Below are 22405 nucleotides of genomic sequence, written 5' to 3'. Positions count from 1 at the left end.
ATTGTGTGACTGCGGTGGTGGCGTTTTTGTCATGCGGCGCATGAATATTCATAAATTTCCCACAAACGTTGAAAAACACAGCGTTAACGTCCGACTTTGACAAATTAAAAGAAAACGCTTTTCCAGTAACACTCCAAAAATATTATCTACCGCATTTATGCAATAATAATAAATTCCTGTTTATGTTCTAAGCTCAAGCAGACAGAGCTATAAAATTAATACTCATCTTCGGAGATTTATCCATTAATGTTTGATTTAGCGTTTAACGATTTGCATAGAACATCTTAGATTACGCGGCATGAGGTAAGCTAATCGAGCGACGATTATTGCTGCAACGGACTACACGCGAGCTGCATACTGAGATGCGCTTAATGAATTCACATATAAACGCAAATTGCGCTAATTACGCGCCACCTAAACGCCGTCTCGCAGACATGCACTTTCAAAACGAATTAAATCGCCATTTGTCTTACGAAAATAATTACATACAATTAAAAGTGCATCAGCGGCCGAAATTTATTGAATTAAAAACGTGTAATTATCCCTGTCATACAATACAGCATTACTCACGACTTTACAGCTTCACTCGAACACATAACAAAAATAAAATTATTTGGAATTTGAACTATAACCAATTATTTTATAAAATTGTTTGTAATTTAACACGAGTAAAAAAGCGCTCGACAATTCCACGCCCAACTCAAATTACAAATTGTAATGCACGCCAACGTTCACCATGTTTTTAGGCACTGTGTTTTTTTTTGTTTGTCAAAATAAAGCCCGAAATTGTTTATGTCGGTATGCCGGATGAGGTGGAAGCGCCGGGCGCTGTCGAGGGGGGCGGCGGGACGTAGAGGGTTTATTCAGGCCGGCGCTGGGCCGCAGATAAGCTAATGAATTAAATTAATCTGGTGTTTGTTGTCTGGCGCGCGCGCACGTATGGACGGAAATTTTGGACCGCGCCGCGCGGAGAACGTGGACGCATATGGATGTGGGTTCTATCTGTTCCCTGATAGCGCTAAAAACTCCGGAAGCCGCCGGTCGTGCTCGCCAGCATTTGTTTATTTTATCCGGCGACGCCGTGTTTAATTAAAAGGTTAATCACGGTCCGAGATTACCGCGACGCTTCCACTTTGCGACCAAATCGCTTCTAATGATTATTTTCACTTAAAACCGGATGAAAGCTCACTCGACTTTTGTGGCGCTTTCAAGAGAAAAGCTTTCAGCCATTTTTAAAACAAACGGTTTAAAATTAAATCGATTAGTGCATACTATATATTACCTATTCATCAAGCGTTGATTTTGTCGCTTTCCGTAATTCCTGTCGCCCAAGGGCAGCAAAAGTTAATATTGTATGTATTTGTACGATTAGCGATGAAGCTGTTGATATAACACGCACGTGCGCATGCGATATAAGGTTAACCATATAATAACGAAAACAGTTTCCAATTACCTTTTACGCGTTTTCGCTAATTGGCCAATAATTCAAAATTATAATAACCGTTTGCGATGCGGATGTGTAAAGCGCCAAATTACAAAAGTAGAGAGCGGAAACCGGCTTACATCCCGGCATAACATAAATAGTGTGGAACGAATCCCAAAATTCCCAAAACTCCAAAGCCACATGTAGCAAAATAATATCATTCTCATAATCTGCACTCGCTTCCCCGCCAGAGACCCGAAAGCAATTCGCCGCGATTATACGAGTTTCATCCGCGGTTCCCACTAAAATAACTCGTTATATCCCGGTGATAACCAGGTCAATATGTTGAAATTATACGTATAATTATCATATTAAATTTGCGTTAGCAGATACAATTTTAATTTTAGTTCTTCAAGTATCCACTAGAGGGCGTAAAAATCAATCAAAATGGTGCAGTTAATATTTGTAGAATCGGCCACGCGATAAAATTGAAAAAACAGGGCGCAGATTTATGAGTTTCGACTCGATGCCGTCCTGGTCGATTAATTTATGGAGCAGAAGCTCTCCAGTGCGCCGTGCGCGCCAGAATCGAACATGTGATTCCAATCCGAAATAAAATCCCAAGCGAACACCGCACGCAGACTACCGGCAGACGCATTCATCAATGATGTGCTCGTGTTCATTGAACAGCGACTTTCGGAATCAATGCCAAAAAATTAATTAAAACCAACGGCGCGGTGAATTTGCCTAGACATATACGCAACAATAAAAAATTCATTGCGGCTTTTTTTGGTCATAGAATGAATTTTAAATATCACTCGGAAGTAAATTGCGGCAGCAGGATTAATTTAACTAGTTTGCACATTAGTTCGCGTGTAAATATTGCAGCGACCTCGGTGAAAACTGAAATTAAAGTAAATTCCGTTTACGAGCACGTTAAAAACGTTAAAATGCATAAAGTTGGCGCACGAAGACAAGGAGCGCGCTGGCGCAAATGAAAATATCCTAGTTTAATACGGCGCAATGCCTTTTGGCACACAAGTTTGCGCCGGCAAGCGCCTGGAGTGCACAAATTTCACACAATCGGAGATTAAATCCAGTGTTCCCAGTGTTCATTCCATTTGGGGCGTGCGAGGAAGCTCAGAAACTGGGCACGCCGGAACTATAAGTATAACGAATGGTGTTTTAAATTTTATGGGCGCCTAGTTAAAATACCATGAAAATACATTATATCTATTAAATTAGGTAAAATTATGGCTAGCATGATGAAATTTGTAAAACTTAGATTAATATCACGTTTGGATTAAACATCCGGCCGAGAAAAAAATTACAAGAAAGAGAATTTATTTGTGATTAACTCAAAAGAGTCCGCGATAAGGACTCTTTTATATTTTAATATTTAGAATCGACATTCGAGCTTGAATGGTAGAACATAGAGAGTGAAGTGGTACTCATGGTTCTGGCAGTTCTGACGGTCCATTGTCCTTGGGCAGCTGCGGCCCGTAATTATAACATTGCTGCGGGGCTTCAGCACCTTGAAGTGCGCTTCAATGAGACGTAATGAGACGCACTCAAATTGCCAGGCCATCGGCGTCGTTAACGCCATCATCATGCTACCAATAATCACTACATAAGCCTTCAAAATTTTTCGTTACTAAAATATTACATGAATACTTTCGTAACATATATGTACATAGAAGCGATGTGAGGATCTCCTCCTGGGGCATCAAAAGCGTATTAGGATCTAACGAGCTTCGAATTGCCCAACAAAATTGCATTAATTTACTTTATCCACTGTAAATTACCGCCCAAGCCAAAGCTACTGCTCTCCACTCTTCGCACATACACATTTGCAAGCAAGAGGGTAGTTCTTCCCAACTGCGCTAACGTTTAAACTAAATTATTACGTTTTGTTGGCTCGTTTGCGTACCAATTCGAGCATTTGCATACGCGTATCCGACACATTTATCCGACCATTTCCTCCACCTCTTTGCATGTCACATTCTTTGTTCTCTATTTGCAACCGCCTCATCACTTTAACACGTAGTAAAGAACATTCCTACTTCTCTTCGCGTGGCGCAACTAAAACCAAAATTTAATAAAACTTTAGGCTTTAGTTGAAAGTGATAAACGATTAAATTTATACTCGGCTATAAAACAGCCGAAAGAAACGGGACATCTGTCATAACTAAACTTAAATCTGCAAAATATTAAAATTCTAAGTGGAGTTTTATGCGAAAAAATTTCAAATATCTACGAATTTACATAAGCCTCGTGGAAATTCGAAGAAAACCCGCTGCAAACTGCACATATATTGGTCGAGTGAAAGATTGGGGTGAGTCGAATAATGCATTTCGCCCGATGACCATCTCGTGGGTTGGGTTGGGCTTCATTGTGGTCGAGCGTAACAGCGTGCTGGAAAAGTTGGAATTTTTCTATTTATTGCTTTTCTTCCCTCTCCCCACACTGCACAGTGTGCCCGCTATTAAACATATAACAAGCTTTTCCTCATGGCCCCTTGGGATTATTGCCACCGAGGTGCGTTTTCCTTTTCTTGGATAGTTTTCAAGAGTTTCAAGCAATTTTATAAAATACGTGTATGAACCAGGTGCGCTTTCTTTAACTTCTAGGTATTTATTTAGTTAGGAACTGAATTCAAGTGGCAAATGATTTTTGATTTAACTTTTCTATTAAAAATAATTGCTGCCTCTATTACAGGTGAAATTTAAAGAATTTTAAATGAAAAATACCAAACAAAGAAGTGTGTGCATTTTCTTTATGCTTATCACCATGCTTATCGTCACATGCATGTATGCACATTATGTAAAACACGCTTATTGTTTTTTACTCGCCAGTGTGCACAGTGGGCAGTACATAATTAATACACTTTTCCGTACACTATTAATAAAAGCCAAGCGGCCATGTGATTAATATCTTAGCATCGTGCCGCAATGCATTTCTATCATATTGGCATTGGTCACGATTAAACTTGCAGCGATGAAATAGTCATTATTATAAAATGTTACTACAATTTTCTCAAAACGATTTTCTTTTCTTTTTACAGTGTGGGCGGAGATACCTGCATGAGAGTTATACATGCGTGTAAAAGGTCGAGTCGTAAATTCGCCAACGCGATAAGAGGTGAAACCCGGTCGCATCGCAACTCAGCACCATGGGAACCAGATAGAACCAGAATACCGGAAGGATGTCGGCACACAGGAAGGATATTGCGGTAGGTGATATATTTTCGAACTAACGACGCTGCGTATTTTCTTTCCAAATGAATCTCAACAAAAATATTCAATTCGTGGTCATGGGAATGACGAACAATACAATTTGCGTTCATTACTGCTACCGTAACTTAAATATTTGCTTTTGTTACTGTTATTAAAATATTTATTATTGTAACAATGGCAAGGCACAAATTTAATTTGGCTTAAAACTGTTTGTCCTCGCTTCGAACCATTTGCGCAACGAAATTCAAGCAGTATGTAAATGATATCTTTGTCATTGCGTCCAGGTCTCCATAGAAATTGTGTTTTGTTGCGTCGCGCACGCGAAGAATGCGGCAAGGAGTATAGAGTAGATCGCAGTGGAGAAATGGGGTAACGAGGCAAATAGTCCATGCATTTAGTGGCTGAATTCGAAACGCGCCGAATGTCGCCAAACACCGCGGAAGTAGAATACAAACAATGAGCGCCATGCAAATGCAAAATACAAAATGGAAACGAGAAGGCAAAGAATAGCGACGAGGGTTGCAATGAGGAACAGGAAGTCTTGATGCACCGTTCGGTATTCGAAGCTCAGAATTCAACAACTGAATTTATTGCGACGCTATTGTACACTCGCAAAAGCTATAAACTATTCTGTGATTTACTTATTTCATTCGTTGACGTACTGAATATCAAGTGTTGGTGAATAATTGAAACGCAAAGTTAGTGAATACCACTTGAAAGTACTTAAAGCACATAATTAATACTCTACACTAGCGTCATTTATTTAATGCATAATAGTCAAGAATAGTTAGAGTCATAAATATCATTGACTATAATAACGCTTTTTTTGTTTTGCGGAAGTGTAAATGTTTACTAGGGTTAAATTAAAGTTTACGATGTCTCCCCACACGCTTGTCATTCATGTTATGCATTGTTTCGTAATCAGAACACGTCGGCGAACGGACGATAATTACGCGTAATTGCAGTCATAACGCAATAACGAGGCGCTATTTTGATTCGTACGCCAGACACCAAGCAACGACGGCCGGCCGCATGCGACCGACCGGCTACATTTTTAATTGGGAAATCGATTTCTGCATCATTATTATGCGATATTACACCAACTGTATAGAGTTGCGGTCTGGGCGAAGCGAAAACGAGCAATAAGTAATTAATGTGAAAGTTAGATACGTTGAAAATAAACGATTTGTCTCATTGAATTTATTCCACTTTAGTTGCGCATGCGCAAGTTTAAAATTTATTACGAGATACTGAATGCACGAAACACAATAATAATTAAACACGAGTTTAGGTTCGTACATTATTTCATTTGTATGCAAATTTGCACGATGGCGATGCCGATGCAGACAACGACTGCGTTGAGAATTAACTGCCACGGCTTGGTTCTATTGTTGGCGTTTTTGTTGATACCGCGCCCCGTAAACGAAAAGTAAGTGAAATAAAGCGTCGCCGGAGAAATGAAGCAAAATAAAGCGTAATTCATGCTCGTAATTAAACGCACTACGTCGTGCGTCGTGCCTTGTACGTCGAGTTTGTGCTCGAGCACAAAGTCGCGTAAACGTCGAGTGTTTTCGAGCAATAGCAAAACGTGGTCCAAGTGCCCGGAGAACTACACATACATATATACTAAACATGTATGTGGAAGGACACAGTCGTAACGAGCGTGTTTGCCTATTGCTATTGCGCTTTGCTGCACACAATGTTGTGTTGTGGCTGGAAGATTGCAGCGCGTCGAGGAGCAAGATCCCATGCTGAAAGCTTTCAACAGCAAAGTCGCTTTATCTTGAGGGGATTGCGAGTGTGTGCCAGGAGTGCGCCGCAGCGCGGGAGTGCTGACACTTTGGCCCCTCGAGGACCGCCACGACATGCAAGTGTAACGTCGATAAATGGAATTACAGGCAATGCTCCAATTTGACAACTTCAAACAATGTTGCTACGAAAAACTTTCAATTCCATTGAGGTTTGAAATATTTATAGCGGTAAATCCTGCGGTTATTATTTCGCATTGGTGTCGAAGTGCGATATATCAATGCGTCTCCATTAGCTCGCCGCAATAGCAGTGGCAGCCCACTATTTTAGACTTTAGTGGTCGACGCGCTGCCACCATCGCTGCATTGGCGGTGCAGTTTTTCTCGCGTTGCGCTCCAATGCGATACTTTATGTTCGGTCGCACTTTATGACGCCGTCCATTAATTCTCCTTTTTTTTTCCAAATGGCCCTGTTTTCAAAGCGTCGGTGAGTTTATTGGAAATTACGAGTTTAATGTCTTGTTTGCAGCCCGCTTCTTGTTTTTCGCACGTTTGCTCCTCGTGCAAATATATCGTCGCTATTTTGCGTTATTTCTCATTTGCAGCGATAAACGGAACAATGAAGAAATAAAAAACGGAATTTATTGAAGAGTGCAATAAAAAAGTTGAGTGCGGCTACCAAATAAAGTCTCGAATTAAAGGTAACAGGAGGGAGTCGTGTTCGTTCCTACACGATAATGAAAATTGCAAACATGGGAAGATGTCAGGCATTGTACTAATATCATGCACAAAAAGTCCTTTTCATGGGGAATCTTGCAAAGAAACAAATAAAATTCTTTCTTTGCGTTTAGCTTCTGTGAAACATGTACAAGGCGTTTTTTCAAGCTTTTATTCCACCCTCCACTTAATACGATTTCCATTACTTGATGGCTTGCACTTTCAGAAGATTATATTCTAACAAACACAAAAGCCTCATCAGAGAGGTTTATTTGTGGTCAATCACTTTACCAACTACTTTGTTTCAGTCGTGATTACAATTAAAATAAAGGAACACTCTGTATAAAAATATGAAGACAATAAAGCATAAAATACTAAAAACGAGCGGCCTTAAATAATAAGAAAAAATGGCGACATGAACCTATCCGAGTTTTATTCATTGCCATTCTCGCTTCGTTCATTCTTGGCATTTTTTGTTCATCCCCCAAAATAATTTACGTTTTATACACGCGTGTGGCTATCATATCGGGCGTTTAAAATTAAAATACATAAATTTAGCGACGCGTGTTGGAGTGGGCATTAAATTTTTGCGATTTGAGGCGGCGGCAGAGTTAAGTGAGTTCGCTCCCTTTTATTTTCGTCCTTCGCTCGTAAAACACACTTCCCATTTCTTCACTGGTGGGTTATTCTCGTTTTAGCATCGGACGATTTTCGTCGAGTGTAATATTTGAAAAATCTCGATTTCTTCTTCCGGTTAGCTTCCATTGTACGTAGTCTGTGTGTGACTGCTCATGTCGAAGTTAATAAAACGGCTTTTAATCAAGAAGTAAACGGGGGAAAGCGTAAAGTGCGCGTCTCCACTCCTTTCCACTTTTCCCCGAGGCTCTTTTAATAGAATTAGAAAATATAATAACATAAGATGATTAAATGTGTTGGGACAGGACGAGCAGCAAGGGAATCACGGATTTATATTTTACGCTTTAAGTTTTAGTTAACTTACTAATTTTTTTAACAGATATAAAATTTGCAAAACCATAAAATAATGCGATAAAGCAAATGGTTGATTGACGCTAGGAAAAACATCAAAATTTCCGCGTTAAAAAAAGGTTGGACTTGTCAGCGGGCAGGTAGTAAAACGCAGTAAAATCGAAACGTGTTAGCTGGGGAACAATAAAAGGTAACGGCAGGGTCGCTCGCCACCGCCACCAAAGCCGCCACCCGCTGAGCGGTTTTGTTTTGTTTCACAGTTTTACTGCCACACGTGATGAACGTAAAGATTTTCTGAATTTCCCCTCATCGCTCCCCGAGCAAATAAAACAATGTAAATATTCGGGCAGGAAAAAAAATGACAGGAATGTTTTGTCGCGCAACAACATTTACCCTGATCAAGATGAGCCTGACGTACAAATATTTATCCTGCTGTAAAACATTATAACAGTCAGGTCAACTTTATTAAATTTTTCATTAGAAATACTGCAAATTCCATTGTTATTTTTAAAAATTCCCTTTGACAATTTTATCTACCTGATAATATTGTACAGTGATTTTGATTCGGAATATTCACAGATTGCTCTTTAATGAAGCTAATATAGTGGGCAAATGGGCGAAACACAAACTGAGTGCCAGACTATTGCAGGCACTGGTGCAGGCGCAAGGGCTACTAGGGTGCTATTAGACTAAGAGGGTGTAATGCGGAATGCAACTCTACAGCGAGGAGTGCGCGTTGAGAGAGCCTGCACGAGTGTTGGCAATTAGCGGCGTAATCAATTGGTTGCGCACAATGCGGCGAGGTTTTTAATTTCTTTCGCCGACCCTCGCTGATCTCAACCCTCGCCAATGTCTACCACGTAGCAATCTTTACATTTTGCTTTCTGCTAAGATTTTATAGAGCATCAAGGCCTAAAGAAGTGTTTTTTCAAATGGATACCTCGACACAAACCACGATTTAGTCATATCTCTATTAAGCAAGCAACTTTACTTTAAAACATGACAAAAATTTTGGTTATTTCACAGTGTATATGAACGCGGAGCACATCTAATGACTTGTTTTTTAATATCTGCGGGGATGTACAAAGCGAGGGCTTTTGCGAGGCGGATAAGCGGTAACAATGAGCGGGCCACGATATATATTTACCGCTGGCATTGTTAGCCCTGTGAAAATGTGGAAAATCGCGGTCTTAGTCGGGGAATTACTTTGTCCGCTCGTGTACCTGCGTCGCTGGCAACAAAGGAAGAAAAATACGCGCCGGTTATATTACATCATATCCGAGGATTATCTTCGAACGCAATGAAAAATTCCACTGTCACGATAGCGATATTAAGAACGGATGCCATGCGGGAACCCACCGTACACACAACTTCTTGCTTCTTATAAGAGAGTTTATTAAATGCCGGGGAATAAGATTAAGACAAATTTGTTCCCGTAAGCAACGACACGTTTTATAGGTGCTTACAGATAATATCAACTTTAATTACTTTACATAATGTCAGGGAAATTTACATTTTCCGAGATTGATTGTAGGTACTATGCCGACTGCCCTCAAAAGGATTATTATACCGAGTTTATTGTTCTCGGTGCAGGAGTTAACTAACGTTGCTGCTAAAATTGTTGGGAAGTCAAATTGCATTTGCTTGCATTCGACGCTTGCCTTCTGAAAGGAATTTATGCACGGTAAGATCCTGAGAGCTTTCCACAACTTGCTTCAGAATTAAATTATAGTACCATTCTGGTAGCGCATATTCTGGTCAATTGTAAAATGTAACTGGGCAAATTATTTAGAAAATATTAACTTTATAAAAGAGGATTGCAAGTAGCATTTGTATTGTGCAAGATAAAAAGAATTAGAAAATGTGTGTTTTCTTAAATAAATTTAATTAAATTTTTGCAACGTGTTAGAGGAAATGAGGTGGAAAACACTGCATCCGGATTACATTTAATTAGCCACGTTTAACCAACATTTTGGGAAAATAGACTGAAATAAACGTGTGAAACCAAATTGAGAAGATTAGATTAGACACAAAGACGCAAGACATGCATGGCACTTTTGTTAAATTCACCCCTGTGTAATAATCGATTTTGTCTGGTTTTCCGGCTGGTTGTTATAGAAATATACATGCAGTAAGTAACCGCGTTAGAGAACGACGTAAGTTGTGAACGTCGTGCGGCTTTGCCTTTCAGCTCCTCGCGAGCTCCTCCCGGAAAGCTACTAGCTCCACCGGCAGTCCCGAGTCTGGAGAGTTGTCGGCGGTCGTCTGTGCGCGCCGAAGCGTCGTGTATAATATGAGCGAACAAGTAATGCGTCCCGACGTCTATATAGTGTTACGGAACAGTCGTTGCAGTAAGGACCGCCAAGGTGTGGTGCAAGGACTCAGGAGGCCGATCACGGACAAACTGGAAATTGCACTGCAACTCCCATCCCCCAAAACACACCGTGCGCATCCTCAGCGTGTCCCGATGCTAGTCTTGCCAAACAACCCACGACGATGATGATATGCCGAACCGAAGCAGACGTGCGGAAAAACAAAGTCCTTGATTTATTGGATCATCGCATTCGAGGAGGTCGCGCGTAAAGGTCTCGCGTCGCGATTCCGGAAAATTGCCTTCACCTTGGACATCCATTACAAATCATCTACGGCGACAGATTTAACGCTCATAACAAAAAAATTGCTTTGTCTGCAAAACATGCTGCGATCAATCAAATTATACCAAAAAATGTCACGACGATGTCTCGTTATAAAAATTATATCTTGATAGTCGGATGTTTATTGTTCGTTTCCGTGTCAGGGCTTTGTTCCTGATTTTTGACACTTTTCGTGGCGATCACACAACGAGTTAAAGCCGCTGAAGGAAACCAGACGTATTCGGGGCGCATCGACGCGAAGAATAACCATTTGTGTCGGGAATATAAATCATCCGCGTTTCTTCTTTGTCATCTCGATCAAGACGTTACGCCGCCACATCAAGGCGCGCCTCGAAAAGGCACAGGATGCGCCCGTGCTACTCGGATGTCGCAAAAATGAACCTTCGAGGCGGATTTCGTTTTCCATCCAATTTCGGCCACATATTCCGGCCGTCAACCATACATCATTCGGGACACCTTTGCTGTACAGCTCCTTCCGACAAAATGCTTTCCATCCTCACAGCTGCTATATCTAACACCGAGCGCGTCAAATATACAGTTTTATCAGCGACATCTTACAAGCAATATTGGAGTTATAATAAAAAGAAACTACAACTATCACGTTGATATTTGCAATATCGCCAGAATGAAGATCGCCTAGTAATATTTACATCTTCATTGTGCTGTAAAATATGCAACGGTAAATATTAGACGTGCAAGGATGATTGATGATGCAAACTTTCTTCAACTTCCGTTAACATTTTGCATTTTTGCACACAATGGACGTTAGGACTTTCCTGCTGTAAAGGATTGAATGTAGGACAACGAGGAAGTAAGCACAAGTTAAGTTGAAAACTAAGGACGTGAAATTGCGCGAATCAGTAACGGAAGGAAGCGCAGAGCAGTGCGTGGCCGAACGGTGATCGAACAGCTGAATTCAAGCCGCTGGTCAGGGCGACCAGGCGCCTCCAGATCCGGGGGCCGCACTTATCTCACGTGCTCACGTACCTCGATCAATTCCCAACCCCCTTGGAGTCCGCGCGTCCGGTCCGATGAGTTTTCCCGGCGGCGCGAGCCGATTGCGATTGCACGCCATTAGAATACCTAATGCGGGTCAACGATGTGTGAACACGACGTGTTTTTGCTCACCATGTTGAAAACAAAAAAATAAATCTTTTTTCGTGGCATTCTTTGCGTTTGTAATTATTTTCGAAAGGTCTCATTTTATTCAGGAAGAAAATCGAAACGAAACGAAGTAGGTAATTGAACCTGTTTTATTCGGGTTGTACCTATATCATAAAATCCTCGAAAACTTGAACTTTTTAGTAGTACTTGAAGTGTTGAATTGAAAAAAGCAGCATTCATTTGATGTTCTTTGTATGTTCTCCAGACATGTTTATGCCGTGTCGTAAATATATGAACTTCAGACACGTTAAACAATATTCCGCGCTGCTATCTGCGTACTCCAAGGGCTGGAGTCGAGAACAACGGGAACCATGAAATTTCCATCTTTACGATCGGCGCATCGCTTTGTTGCCCGTCGCGTATACGCCTTTATGCAAGTATTTATCTTCAAACATTCGAACGATGCACATGCGAAGCGCGGAGTCAGACGAACGTTTTGTTTCCTGGATATAGGGAAACGCAAGGAGCATGAAGACACTATCGCTATCCTCGCCATCGGAACAGTCATTACTCCTCGCAGCGTGCTCGTGCAAAACGGCGAGTGCTCCACGTTGAGCGATTGTTAATTAAGTCTTTATTTTGCTGGATTTATTGTTTGTTTATTCTATTTGGAAGCGCAACGCAAACAACCAGCATGATAGTCGCCCTCGCAAAATTCATTTATGAGAAGGACGCACGTTATTTACATCCTTCCGGAGACAAAGTTCTATAAGCATTAATTAAATTCATTTGATATTTTGATGTATCGGGTGTTTTAATAATGCCTCGAGAAAATGCGATGCAACTTGGAACGACTGCAATTTTCTTAGAAATTTGATGTTAATATTAGGGGTAACGCAAAGTTAACAAGTCGCAAGTCAGTTAAGTCGTGAAATTACAGAGACTTAGCAGAGTAATTGCGCAATTTTGAGCAGCGACGAAAGGACACAACGAACGACATTCGGCTAACGACGGCACTCGACGTTAGTGGGTCTTAAGTTTTAGTTCATGCTTTCGTTCTAATCCTAACCGAGCTAGTACTTGTCAGCACTGATGTTATAATATATTTAATTAAAATGCACTGCGCCAACCAGAAGCAATTACGAAAATTATTACGGAAACAATTATTCAAAAAATTTTAAACGTCAGTTACGATCAGTCTGGAAAAGAGCTTAGTGCATCGGCTATCATTACTCATTAAGTTTGCGATGCGTTCGGGCGCTCCCTTCATTATCCTCGCAACATAATTCAATCACTCATTGATGCAGGGATTAATTTTACTCCCGGTAGGCAGGAAAAAAGACCAAAAAACGTCTCGAAAAAAGAAGAATGAACGTAAGATCCGGCCATCTCTAGTCTGGTGTATAATGAGTTGGGGAGATTGCGGGCCTCCCGCAAGAAAAGGGGGCATAATCGGCGAGGAAGACTGGGCGAAAAATTTAACTGCCGATGTGGAAAATAGGTGTTCACGCTTGGAGAGATTCGTCCGGCTGGCACACACGGCAATACCGCGTAATTGCCTTGTCTGTGCAGCCACAAAAAAGAAACCAAGAAGCGGTATATCTCAGGTGCATGCATCACTTGCTAGATCTCGGCGGAGCTTGTCGAGTGAGCAAAGTCTCAAAATGAAAACGTTGGACGCGATGTTTGCGTAGGACGATGGCAGCATAGTCGCTTCCTGTTTTCCAGCGAAAGATGGAAAACATCAACAAGATGAGAGAGCAACAACATAATTTTATTTCAAAGCAAACATCGTAGTCTACAGCAATATTTGGTAGCAAAACGCCCCAAGGAAAAAAGATCCATGGACACAGCAGACACATACGTTTGAAAAAATATAAAAATAAATAAAATTCTATACAAAAATAACGAATATGATGTAATTAGACTTGAATTCAATTTGTATGCCTACACAAAAGTACCTACAACTTGTCATAGGGCTGAATTTTTAAGAAAACAAATTCAGTTAGGTCGAGGGTGTTTTAATGCAACGTTGAATTGCAAGAATGTCCTGCAGGCGTGCGTTGTGTTGTGCTGTGTGCACGAAACGTTAGGCAAAATAAACGAAGCGACCCCGCATGGTGTGCTCGCATGCCCTAAGCTGGAGCGCTGTCCTGCAGGGCCTGGATGCAACGGCGGCGGCGGCGGTGTAGTCATGGCAACACCGCCGCTTGCTGCTCCCATGACACCAGAGACCCGGATATACGTGTGCGCGGGGCCTGTGTTCCGGCGTTTCCACGTTCGTTCGCCTCCCGATATGAAATATTACTGACAGATGGAGTACAATGAAAGTCACTAATTTTCCGCGTCCGCCGCCAGGAATTGCAGCAGAAACAAAAGTAACTCGCGAAGAAGCGAGCCAAAACGGGAAAAAACGTCGAGGGGCGATATCTTGACGCTTCGTACATACTAAACGCAGTTAGCGGAAGTTACGGAGGTGGCCGGGCAATAAAAACAGCAGGAATGAACATGGCGAAGAGGAGTTGTTCATCCTGGAGCAGGAATACACTTGTAATTATCTTGGGTATTACAAAATCTGAGGGTTAGATTACAAACGAAGAAAAAAAAACGCTGTAATATTCCCCAAAGTTTTAATAGCCTGTTGGAATTAAATCAATTTTAGCAACCACAAACGACCATCTTGTAATGTGATCTCACGCACGAATGATACTTCTAAACTTGTATTACAAACTTAAACCAAACTGCAGACCAACATCCAGAATTACAACTTCATACATTGCTTCCTATTTCCTCTAGCTACGAATATAACCAGCAGATTGTAGACACTTTTAACACCCAGCTCATGATAGCTCCAGGAAACTTAGGAAATGACTACCAACATACGTAAATCTATATTTACATAGCATATGTTTATCAAAAGTTGCATTGAACGACGCCCACGCTTTACGAAACAAACCTCAAGATTTAATATGCAAGGATATCGCGAATAAGCCAGCGCGCAAGTTTGACTTATATAAAAACCCACGTGCTGCTCGTGTTGCCTTACAAGACCAGCCTCCACCTTCGGGAGTCGGTTAATATACGCATATGGAATGACAGTCGCCTAAACGTAGATTCCAGAACAAAACGTTTAATTTATTCGCGTTGAACTAACGTCGGTTGCGTGTCTGCTGGCGCGGTAGGTTATCTCTTCAGCCTATATGGCGATGGAAGATGGCTGCCAACGTCTTTTTGCGCCGAGACTTTTGCGGCGGCGGCGTCTAAATATGCAAATTGCGCTGATCCGAACTGTATCGGGATAAGTTAATGCGACGTGCGGGCTGAATTTATCGACAAACATCTTTTGTACCTGGCGTTTATTTAGAGTAATAATCGTTTTTCACTCTCATAAACTCACTAAATGTATAAATAGCGCACAATGTATTTATTTATTATTACGCACACATGGTACCAAAACCACAATGATATCGTATTTATTCTGGTAAAACATTGTCAACACTGATAAGACTTTTATTCAAGGCGGGTTTATTTGATGTTTAACGGCGCGCGTGAAAAATACACGTTAGCGCGTATTCTTCCCCTGGCGGTTTAAAAAATTACGGGTTACTTCACCCCAGCGTGTGTGTGGGGGACATTTACAAACATGCGTGGTGTATATTTCAATTTTTATCTGCACACACCGCCGTGAAATATTTAATTTTATCGTTCGAAAAGCAAATTTATATCTGTGAATTCAAAAAAGGGGAATATTATTTTAAAAACTAATTTTACATTGCAAAATATTTTGATATATAGTAAAAACCAATTGAAACAAAAACAATTCGAATACGTAATGAATTATTTGCTTTATGGTGCAAACATTTTTCTGATAATGCAAAAATGTGAGTAAATGCTACTATGTTCAAATCGATTCCAAAGCTGATTCCATCGAGAGATATAACTTGTGGTTCAGTTATGGTTGACTTTTCTCCCCCACAGACCTATTAATGTCGCAGTGTTGCAGTCATCTGCGATACCATCTTCCAACACCCTCCAAGAAGTTGTAGTGATGAATGTTACACAAATGGCGTGAATGCGTAACGGCGAATATGATACGAGGGATGAAAACGCAATAAATGCAACTCTGCAGTCGACGATAAGAGAAAGTCACCATCATAAAACCAATAATATCACCTCTTACAAATTTGTAAATAATTTTCTAAGCTGGGTGTGTCTGTGCAGACAAGTTATTAATGACTGGCGCCAATACATCTACTAACACGTACAGGTAGACTTAAAATTGATCATACGCGTAGAATTGTTGGCAGTGGTAATGGTATTTGTATTATGCCGATGCACGGCCATTAAAATGTTGATTTTATGCCAAGCGGTAATTTCGATTGGTTAATATTTGTTTCATCGGTCGTGATGTTAACGAACTATTGATTGTCGTCGATGGCTTATTAAATGCTAATTAGTGGAAATTTCTACGTTAATTTTATGTTTCAATGTTTATTCAATTATAATTTAATATAATCAAATTATTTCTTGTATTTCCACCAGAATGACAGCGTACTAGTTATTGATTAATGTCTTTTTAGAAATGGTATTATTATAAAACACGTTGAATTGCTAGAAATTGCTGATTGTGTCAAGCTGTGCGAAGCCGAATTGGCGAATATGTTCCACATTGTTATTACGCATTTTATTAATGCGTTTTTGATGAACGGTGAACGCTAATGCATTTTGTGGTTGCACGCCGGGAGTCTTTGCATATTTACCACTCGCTGTCGTCGAGTCGCACGAAAACACAAAAGAAAGCGCAAACATTCGATGCTATCGCCGCAATGGCGTGTGCGATATTACCATTTCAAGCCCGCCACGCGGGAATAGCAACAATGCCGTGTGGTAATAATAATAAAATAGTCATACATACACAACACACACTTGCACACCATTCGCTTTTGATTAATGAACCTATTATTAAGGCATTCGAGCGTAAGCAGCGAAATTGGCCCGATAGGTTTTTTATACGTTTTTTATTCATGAGCAGTGTCCATTGTTCGCTGGCGTAGAAAAAAAATTAAGCAATTGGCGCAAAACCACTGGAGGAAAATGCAGTGCGGATTTCTGGCGGCGACATCTCATTAGATTTTGAATAAGTTAGTTGATTCCGGCCAGTTTGTGGGCGCTCTACCTTTTCGTTGTGCAGCCGTCTTGCATTCAGCTTGAAGAAGTTTGCGATACGAATTCAATCCTGGCATTCAGCTTTTCTCAATTCGGTTCCTATTCAAAACCTTTGTTATACACAGGCGCTTACGGAAAAAAACTTCAAATACAAAAATCAATCAATTCGAATTTAATTTAAAAATTGACTTTCGATTTTTTTCTTCTCTACGAAATTTAATCAATGTTACACAATGTGTAGATGGAAAAATGTATGCGCGTGTGTATTGAGCGATCGCTAGATTTACGAGCGCCATTTCCGCGCCGCACCACTTGATCAGCCTTATTCCGCGAGCGAACCCTGTGCGCCCCGCTCGACGGATAGATTAATGTATATTCGATTCACTCTCCGCCTTTGCGCGCGTTTCACGAACGAAATCCTTTTGATTTATCTCGAGCGCATTTTTAATATATCTCTTCTCTATTGCAGCTCCGTTTCCCGGAGAGCTTTCAATTGAGACGTCGACATGTAATTTTCTTTTGTGTGCCTCGCAACACAAAAAAAGTAATCAAAAAAGCAGAAGAAAAAACTCATATGGCGAATTTTTAGATAACAGTGAATTATTTATTCAATTCTTTTTATAAATAACAAATATTCCTCCTCGTGTAATAACCTCACAACTGCTTATTGCAAATATTTCTGGTATTTGCTCCTGTATTCTCCTTTGGGATCATAGCTGGCTGCCAATTCATCGAACTGTGGGCGACGATTCTTTACGATGAATTTGATGACTTTCTCGACATTGGCGCGTTGTTTAGCATTGCATTTGGCGCAATCGGTCACAAGCGCATCGGGGATGATCTCCTTCAAGAGTCGTCCCTCTTCGTTGCACTTTGCTTTGCCAAGGAAGCACTTGATGTAGTTATCGAGCAAGCGGCGGTTGTTCAAGATGGAGTCGATGTTGATATCGTCGTATTTGGTTGGGTAAGTATCGGCTGCCTCCGTCGCGATGACAATCGTTCCGATGAACAATAAACCGTAGATGATGGAATTCATTTTTAGTGCTTCTTGTTGGTCAGTCAAACTAAGAATGATTTCATTTCCGATACTTGTGGGTTTTATATGATTTCGTCAAAAGTAATTAAAAGATAATACGTGTAATTAAATTTTACTTAGCTTTAAGTATGAGTCATAATCGGTTTTAATGCCATCTAATGGAGTTTCATTCGAAGACGATTTTATTTGAATATTTTCCATTGAATTTCTTCATACTATCAGCATAATGGAAACGTACAACAACGTGATGCACATTGTGCGCATGGCGTCTCTCCCCCCGCTAATATATCAATTACAAGCCGGCTCCCAAACAATGTGCAACAATTAATCCGCGCAATACATTGTTATCTGTTAATGTCACCCGCAATGCACGCAGTCGACCGGCGACGTACTCATGGTGGCCGCCTGCGATGCTGAACGTGGAGTGTTGCGCTGGCCGTGTGCAATAAGTACGGCCCAAGTGTCATTCGCACACACTGGATGAGCATAAATTCCGAACTTAGTTTGTTGTTGTTGCCGCCGCCGACGACGACGTGCGGACGCATGGTATTCGCGTGTGCTGGCACGTGTGCGCACACTTGGCGAGTTTGCGATGTTACGAAACGCCAGATGTGCACGTTTTTTTGCGAAAATTTAAATAATTTCACATTTCTAGGTTTATAGAGCACGGCAAGAATGAAATTGAATATTTATTCAAGTCGTTAATTGTTCTAAAAATCGTGAAATTTGCCGAAAACAAAATAAGTGTCCTCATTTTTTATCCTTATGCATTGTGTGAATCGTTATGCGTGTGCTTACTTACTCGAAAAAAAATAATGCGCACGTCCCCGAAGTAATTAAAATAAAAAGGACTTTACTGGGTGAAGCGCTGGTGAGTAATCGTCAAAGAATAAAGCATAATTACGCTTCACGCGCTGTGCGCACATTTTCATAAATTTCATAAATAAATGCGTTGAAAGTAATAAATGCCCGCCGCTTAATATTATTAATTAGCCCAAGCGCCCAACTGCCTGTTTCCCACCAAAGTGAGAAAACATTTTGACACATTGTCAGTCATTAGCGCAAGAATAAAAATTAATTTAAAGTACAAGTTAATAAAATATATTTAGTTTCATAGCTACAGGGATATTTGTAGTGTGAATAATGATTTTGGTGCAACATTTTGATATACACAACTGAACATCACATACACATCCCATTAGAGTATCGTTGTGTTTGAAATATTTGTCAGGAGGGTAGAACAGTAGAATAGTAGAATTTTTTTGATATAGTATAAGTCTATTATATTAGAAATGTACCTGTTGGGATATATATTGTAATTTTTTTTTAAACAAATATTTTTGAATTTCTAGATTTAACATAGACAACCTAGTATACTTATTGTATATAGAGGGAGGTAGTATGTCACTTATGTTTAGTCTTGTTTACACAACGTGTACATAACATACAAAGTCAGTGCATGTGCCAAACTTTTCTTCGGCGGATATTGTAGAACAGGATCGGGCTGTGTGTCGTATTATCAGTGTAAATTAGTAATTAATAACGGGTAATTTAAAATTACCCGTTTAGCGCATAGCTACATCAGATGTAGAATAACTATATCACTTGCAACGAATTGTAAGTATCGAAATTCTTTCATATTTTCATTCGTAACGTTTCTGTTTACTTATGCGAATTTCTAACTTTTGCGATTAACTGACGTGGATATCACTTTTGGATTGGTTTAAGTTCCTAGCTATTTAAAATAAATATTCATGAAATATTTACATTTGCCGATCACTTCAACTACATTTTAAACATTTAAAAAATTAAAATCTACATTTGTAAGTGCATAGTATTATCAAACAAAACATAAAACAAAATAAAAATGCAGGGGATTGGCTACAAAAATTGTATTTCTGTGTTGCAAAAGAATAATTTTTGTTAGTTCTAGTAGTTCTGCACTTGACCCTGACATAGAAGGGAAACCATGCATTAGATTGTAACCATTTAATTTCTTTATCATTTTTATAAATAACTGTAGTGATAAATTCGTTAATTTTCACCAAAAATTGCATTTTTGTGTTTCGAATGACTAATTTTTTGTTTGTTTCAGGGGTTTTGCACCTGAGCCAGACTTCGTAGAAGAACCATTCTTTCATCAGATTGTAAGTATTGAATTTCTTTATCATTTTCATAAATAATTTTAGCGATTAGCTTGTTAATTAGCAGCAAAAATTGCATTTTTGTGTTTCGAATGACTAATTTTTGTTTGTTTTAGGGGTTTTGCACCTGAGCCAGACTTCGTAGAAGAACCATTCTTTCATCAGATTGTAAGTATTGAATTTCTTTATCATTTTCTTAAATAATTTTAGCGATTAGCTTGTTAATTAGCAGCAAAAATTGCATTTTTGTGTTTCGAATGACTAATTTTTGTTTGTTTTAGGGGTTTTGCACCTGAGCCAGACTTCGTAGAAGAACCATTCTTTCATCAGATTGTAAGTATTGAATTTCTTTATCATTTTCATAAATAATTTTAGCGATTAGCTTGTTAATTAGCAGCAAAAATTGCATTTTTGTGTTTCGAATGACTAATTTTTGTTTGTTTTAGGGGTTTTGCACCTGAGCCAGACTTCGTAGAAGAACCATTCTTTCATCAGATTGTAAGTATTGAATTTCTTTATCATTTTCATAAATAACTTTAGCGATTAGCTTGTTAATTGGCAGCAAAAATTGCATTTTTGTGTTTCGAATGACTAATTTTTGCTTGTTTTAGGGGTTTTGCACCTGAGCCTGACTTTGTAGGAGAACCATTCTTTCATTAGATTGCAAGTATTGAATTTCTTTATCATTTTCATATATAACTTTAGTGGTTAGCTTGTTAATTAGCAGCAAAAATTGTATTTTTGTGTTTCGAATGACTAATTTTTGCTTGTTTTAGGGGATTTGCAGCTGAGCAAGACTTTGTAGGAGAACCATGTTTTCAGCAGATTGTAAGTATTGAATTACTTTATCATTTTTATCAATGATTTTAGTGATTAGCTTATTAATTAGCAGCAAAAATTGCATTTTTGTGTTTCGAATGACTAATTTTGGCTTGTTTTAGGGGTTTTGCACCTGAGCCCGACTTCGTAGGAAAACCATTCTTTCATCAGATTGTAAGTATTGAATTTCTTTATCATTTTCATAAATAACTTTAACGATTAGCTTGTTAATTAGCAGCAAAAATTGCATTTTTGTGTTTCAAATGACTAATTTTTGCTTGTTTTAGGGGTTTTGCACCTGAGCCCGACTTCGTAGGAAATCCATTCTTTCATCAGATTGTAAGTATTGAATTTCTTTATCATTTTAATAAATAACTTTAGCGATTAGCTTGTTAATTAGCAGTAAAAATTGCATTTTTGTGTTTTGAATGACTAATTTTTGCTTGTTTTAGGGGTTTTGCACCTAAGCCCGACTTCGTAGGAAAACCATTCTTTCATCAGATTGTAAGTATTGAATTTCTTTATCATTTTCATAAATAACTTTAGCGATTAGCTTGTTAATTAGCAGTAAAAATTGCATTTTTGTGTTTTGAATTACTATTTTTTGCTTGTTTTTGAGGTTTTGCACCTGAGGCCGATTTCGTAGGAGAACCATTCTTTCATCAGATTGTAAGTATTGAATTTCTTTATCATTTTCATAAATAACTTTAATGATTAGCTTGTTAATTAGCAGCAAAAATTGCATTTTTGTGTTTCGAATGACTAATTTTGACTTGTTTTAGGGGTTTTACACCTGAGTCTGACTTCGTAGGAGAACCATTCTTTCATCAGATTGTAAGTATTGAATTTCTTTATCATTTACATAAATAACTTTAGCGATTAGCTTGTTAATTAGCAGTAAAATTGCATTTTTGTGTTTCGAATGATTAATTTTTGCTTGTTTTAGGAGTTTTGCACCTGAGCCCGACTTTGTAGGAGAACCATTCTTTCATCAGATTGTAAGTATTGAATTTCTTTATCATTTTCATAAATAACTTTAGCGATTAGCTTGTTAATTAGCAGCAAAAATTGCATTTTTGTGTTTCGAATGACTAATTTTTGCTTGTTTTAGGGGTTTTGCACCTAAGCCCGACTTCGTAGGAGAACCATTCTTTCATCAGATTGTAAGTATTGAATTTCTTTATCATTTTCATAAATAACTTTAACGAGTAGCTTGTTAATTAGCAGCAAAAATTGCATTTTTGTGTTTCGAATGACTGATTTTTGCTTGTTTTAGGAGTTTTGCACCTGAGCCCGACTTTGTAGGAGAACCACTCTTTCATCAGATTGTAAGTATTGAATTTATAAGTATTTTGAATTGTTTTCTCAACT

At 39.2% G+C, this 22405-nt stretch overlaps 2 protein-coding genes across 12 annotated transcripts in view; one reads left to right on the top strand and one right to left on the bottom strand.

The window, feature by feature from the left end:
• Window positions 1-22047, top strand: part of LOC135794060 (uncharacterized) — a 32258-nt gene extending 10211 nt beyond the window's left edge. The window contains exons 2-14 of one of the 11 annotated variants that reach the window (XR_010548781.1): window positions 4488-4655; window positions 20167-20218; window positions 20332-20383; window positions 20497-20548; window positions 20662-20713; window positions 20827-20878; window positions 20992-21043; window positions 21157-21208; window positions 21322-21373; window positions 21487-21538; window positions 21654-21703; window positions 21817-21868; window positions 21981-22047. Coding sequence is in view for 2 of the 11 variants with exons in the window: in XM_065305193.1 (XP_065161265.1) it covers window positions 4488-4655; window positions 20167-20218; window positions 20662-20676 (235 nt within the window). In the remaining 9 variants the exon portion in view is untranslated. Of the gene's footprint in view, window positions 1-4487; window positions 4656-17504; window positions 17688-20166; window positions 20219-20331; window positions 20384-20496; window positions 20549-20661; window positions 20714-20826; window positions 20883-20991; window positions 21044-21156; window positions 21209-21321; window positions 21374-21486; window positions 21539-21653; window positions 21704-21816; window positions 21869-21980 lie in introns of those variants that run through there. The other 10 variants (XR_010548782.1, XR_010548785.1, XR_010548783.1 and 7 more) reach the window with 10 other exon arrangements.
• Window positions 17700-18559, bottom strand: LOC135794353 (ejaculatory bulb-specific protein 3-like). Its single transcript, XM_065305584.1, has 2 exons — window positions 18477-18559; window positions 17700-18099 (listed from the first exon to the last, which is right to left on the bottom strand). Exons 1-2 carry the CDS (start codon window positions 18557-18559, stop codon window positions 17700-17702), a joined length of 483 nt encoding a protein of 160 aa, XP_065161656.1.
• Window positions 22048-22405: the final 358 nt, after the last annotated feature.

The sequence above is a fragment of the Atheta coriaria genome, unplaced genomic scaffold (genome assembly GCF_025399875.1).
Source record: "Atheta coriaria isolate IRGN ID8LTWV9N9 unplaced genomic scaffold, Caltech_Dcor_3.1 hic_scaffold_6_pilon, whole genome shotgun sequence".
Taxonomy (NCBI): domain Eukaryota; kingdom Metazoa; phylum Arthropoda; class Insecta; order Coleoptera; family Staphylinidae; genus Dalotia; species Dalotia coriaria.
This window is presented reverse-complemented; position numbering and strand designations above follow the sequence as displayed.

Coding starts and splice junctions, on each gene's coding strand:
- LOC135794353 (XM_065305584.1), bottom strand. CDS start 18,559: ATGCTCATCCAGTGTGTGCGAATGACACTTGGGCCGTACTTATTGCAC. Junction 18,100..18,476: donor CTCCACGTTCAGCATCGCAG/GCGGCCACCATG, acceptor AATCATTCTTAG/TTTGACTGACCAACAAGAAG.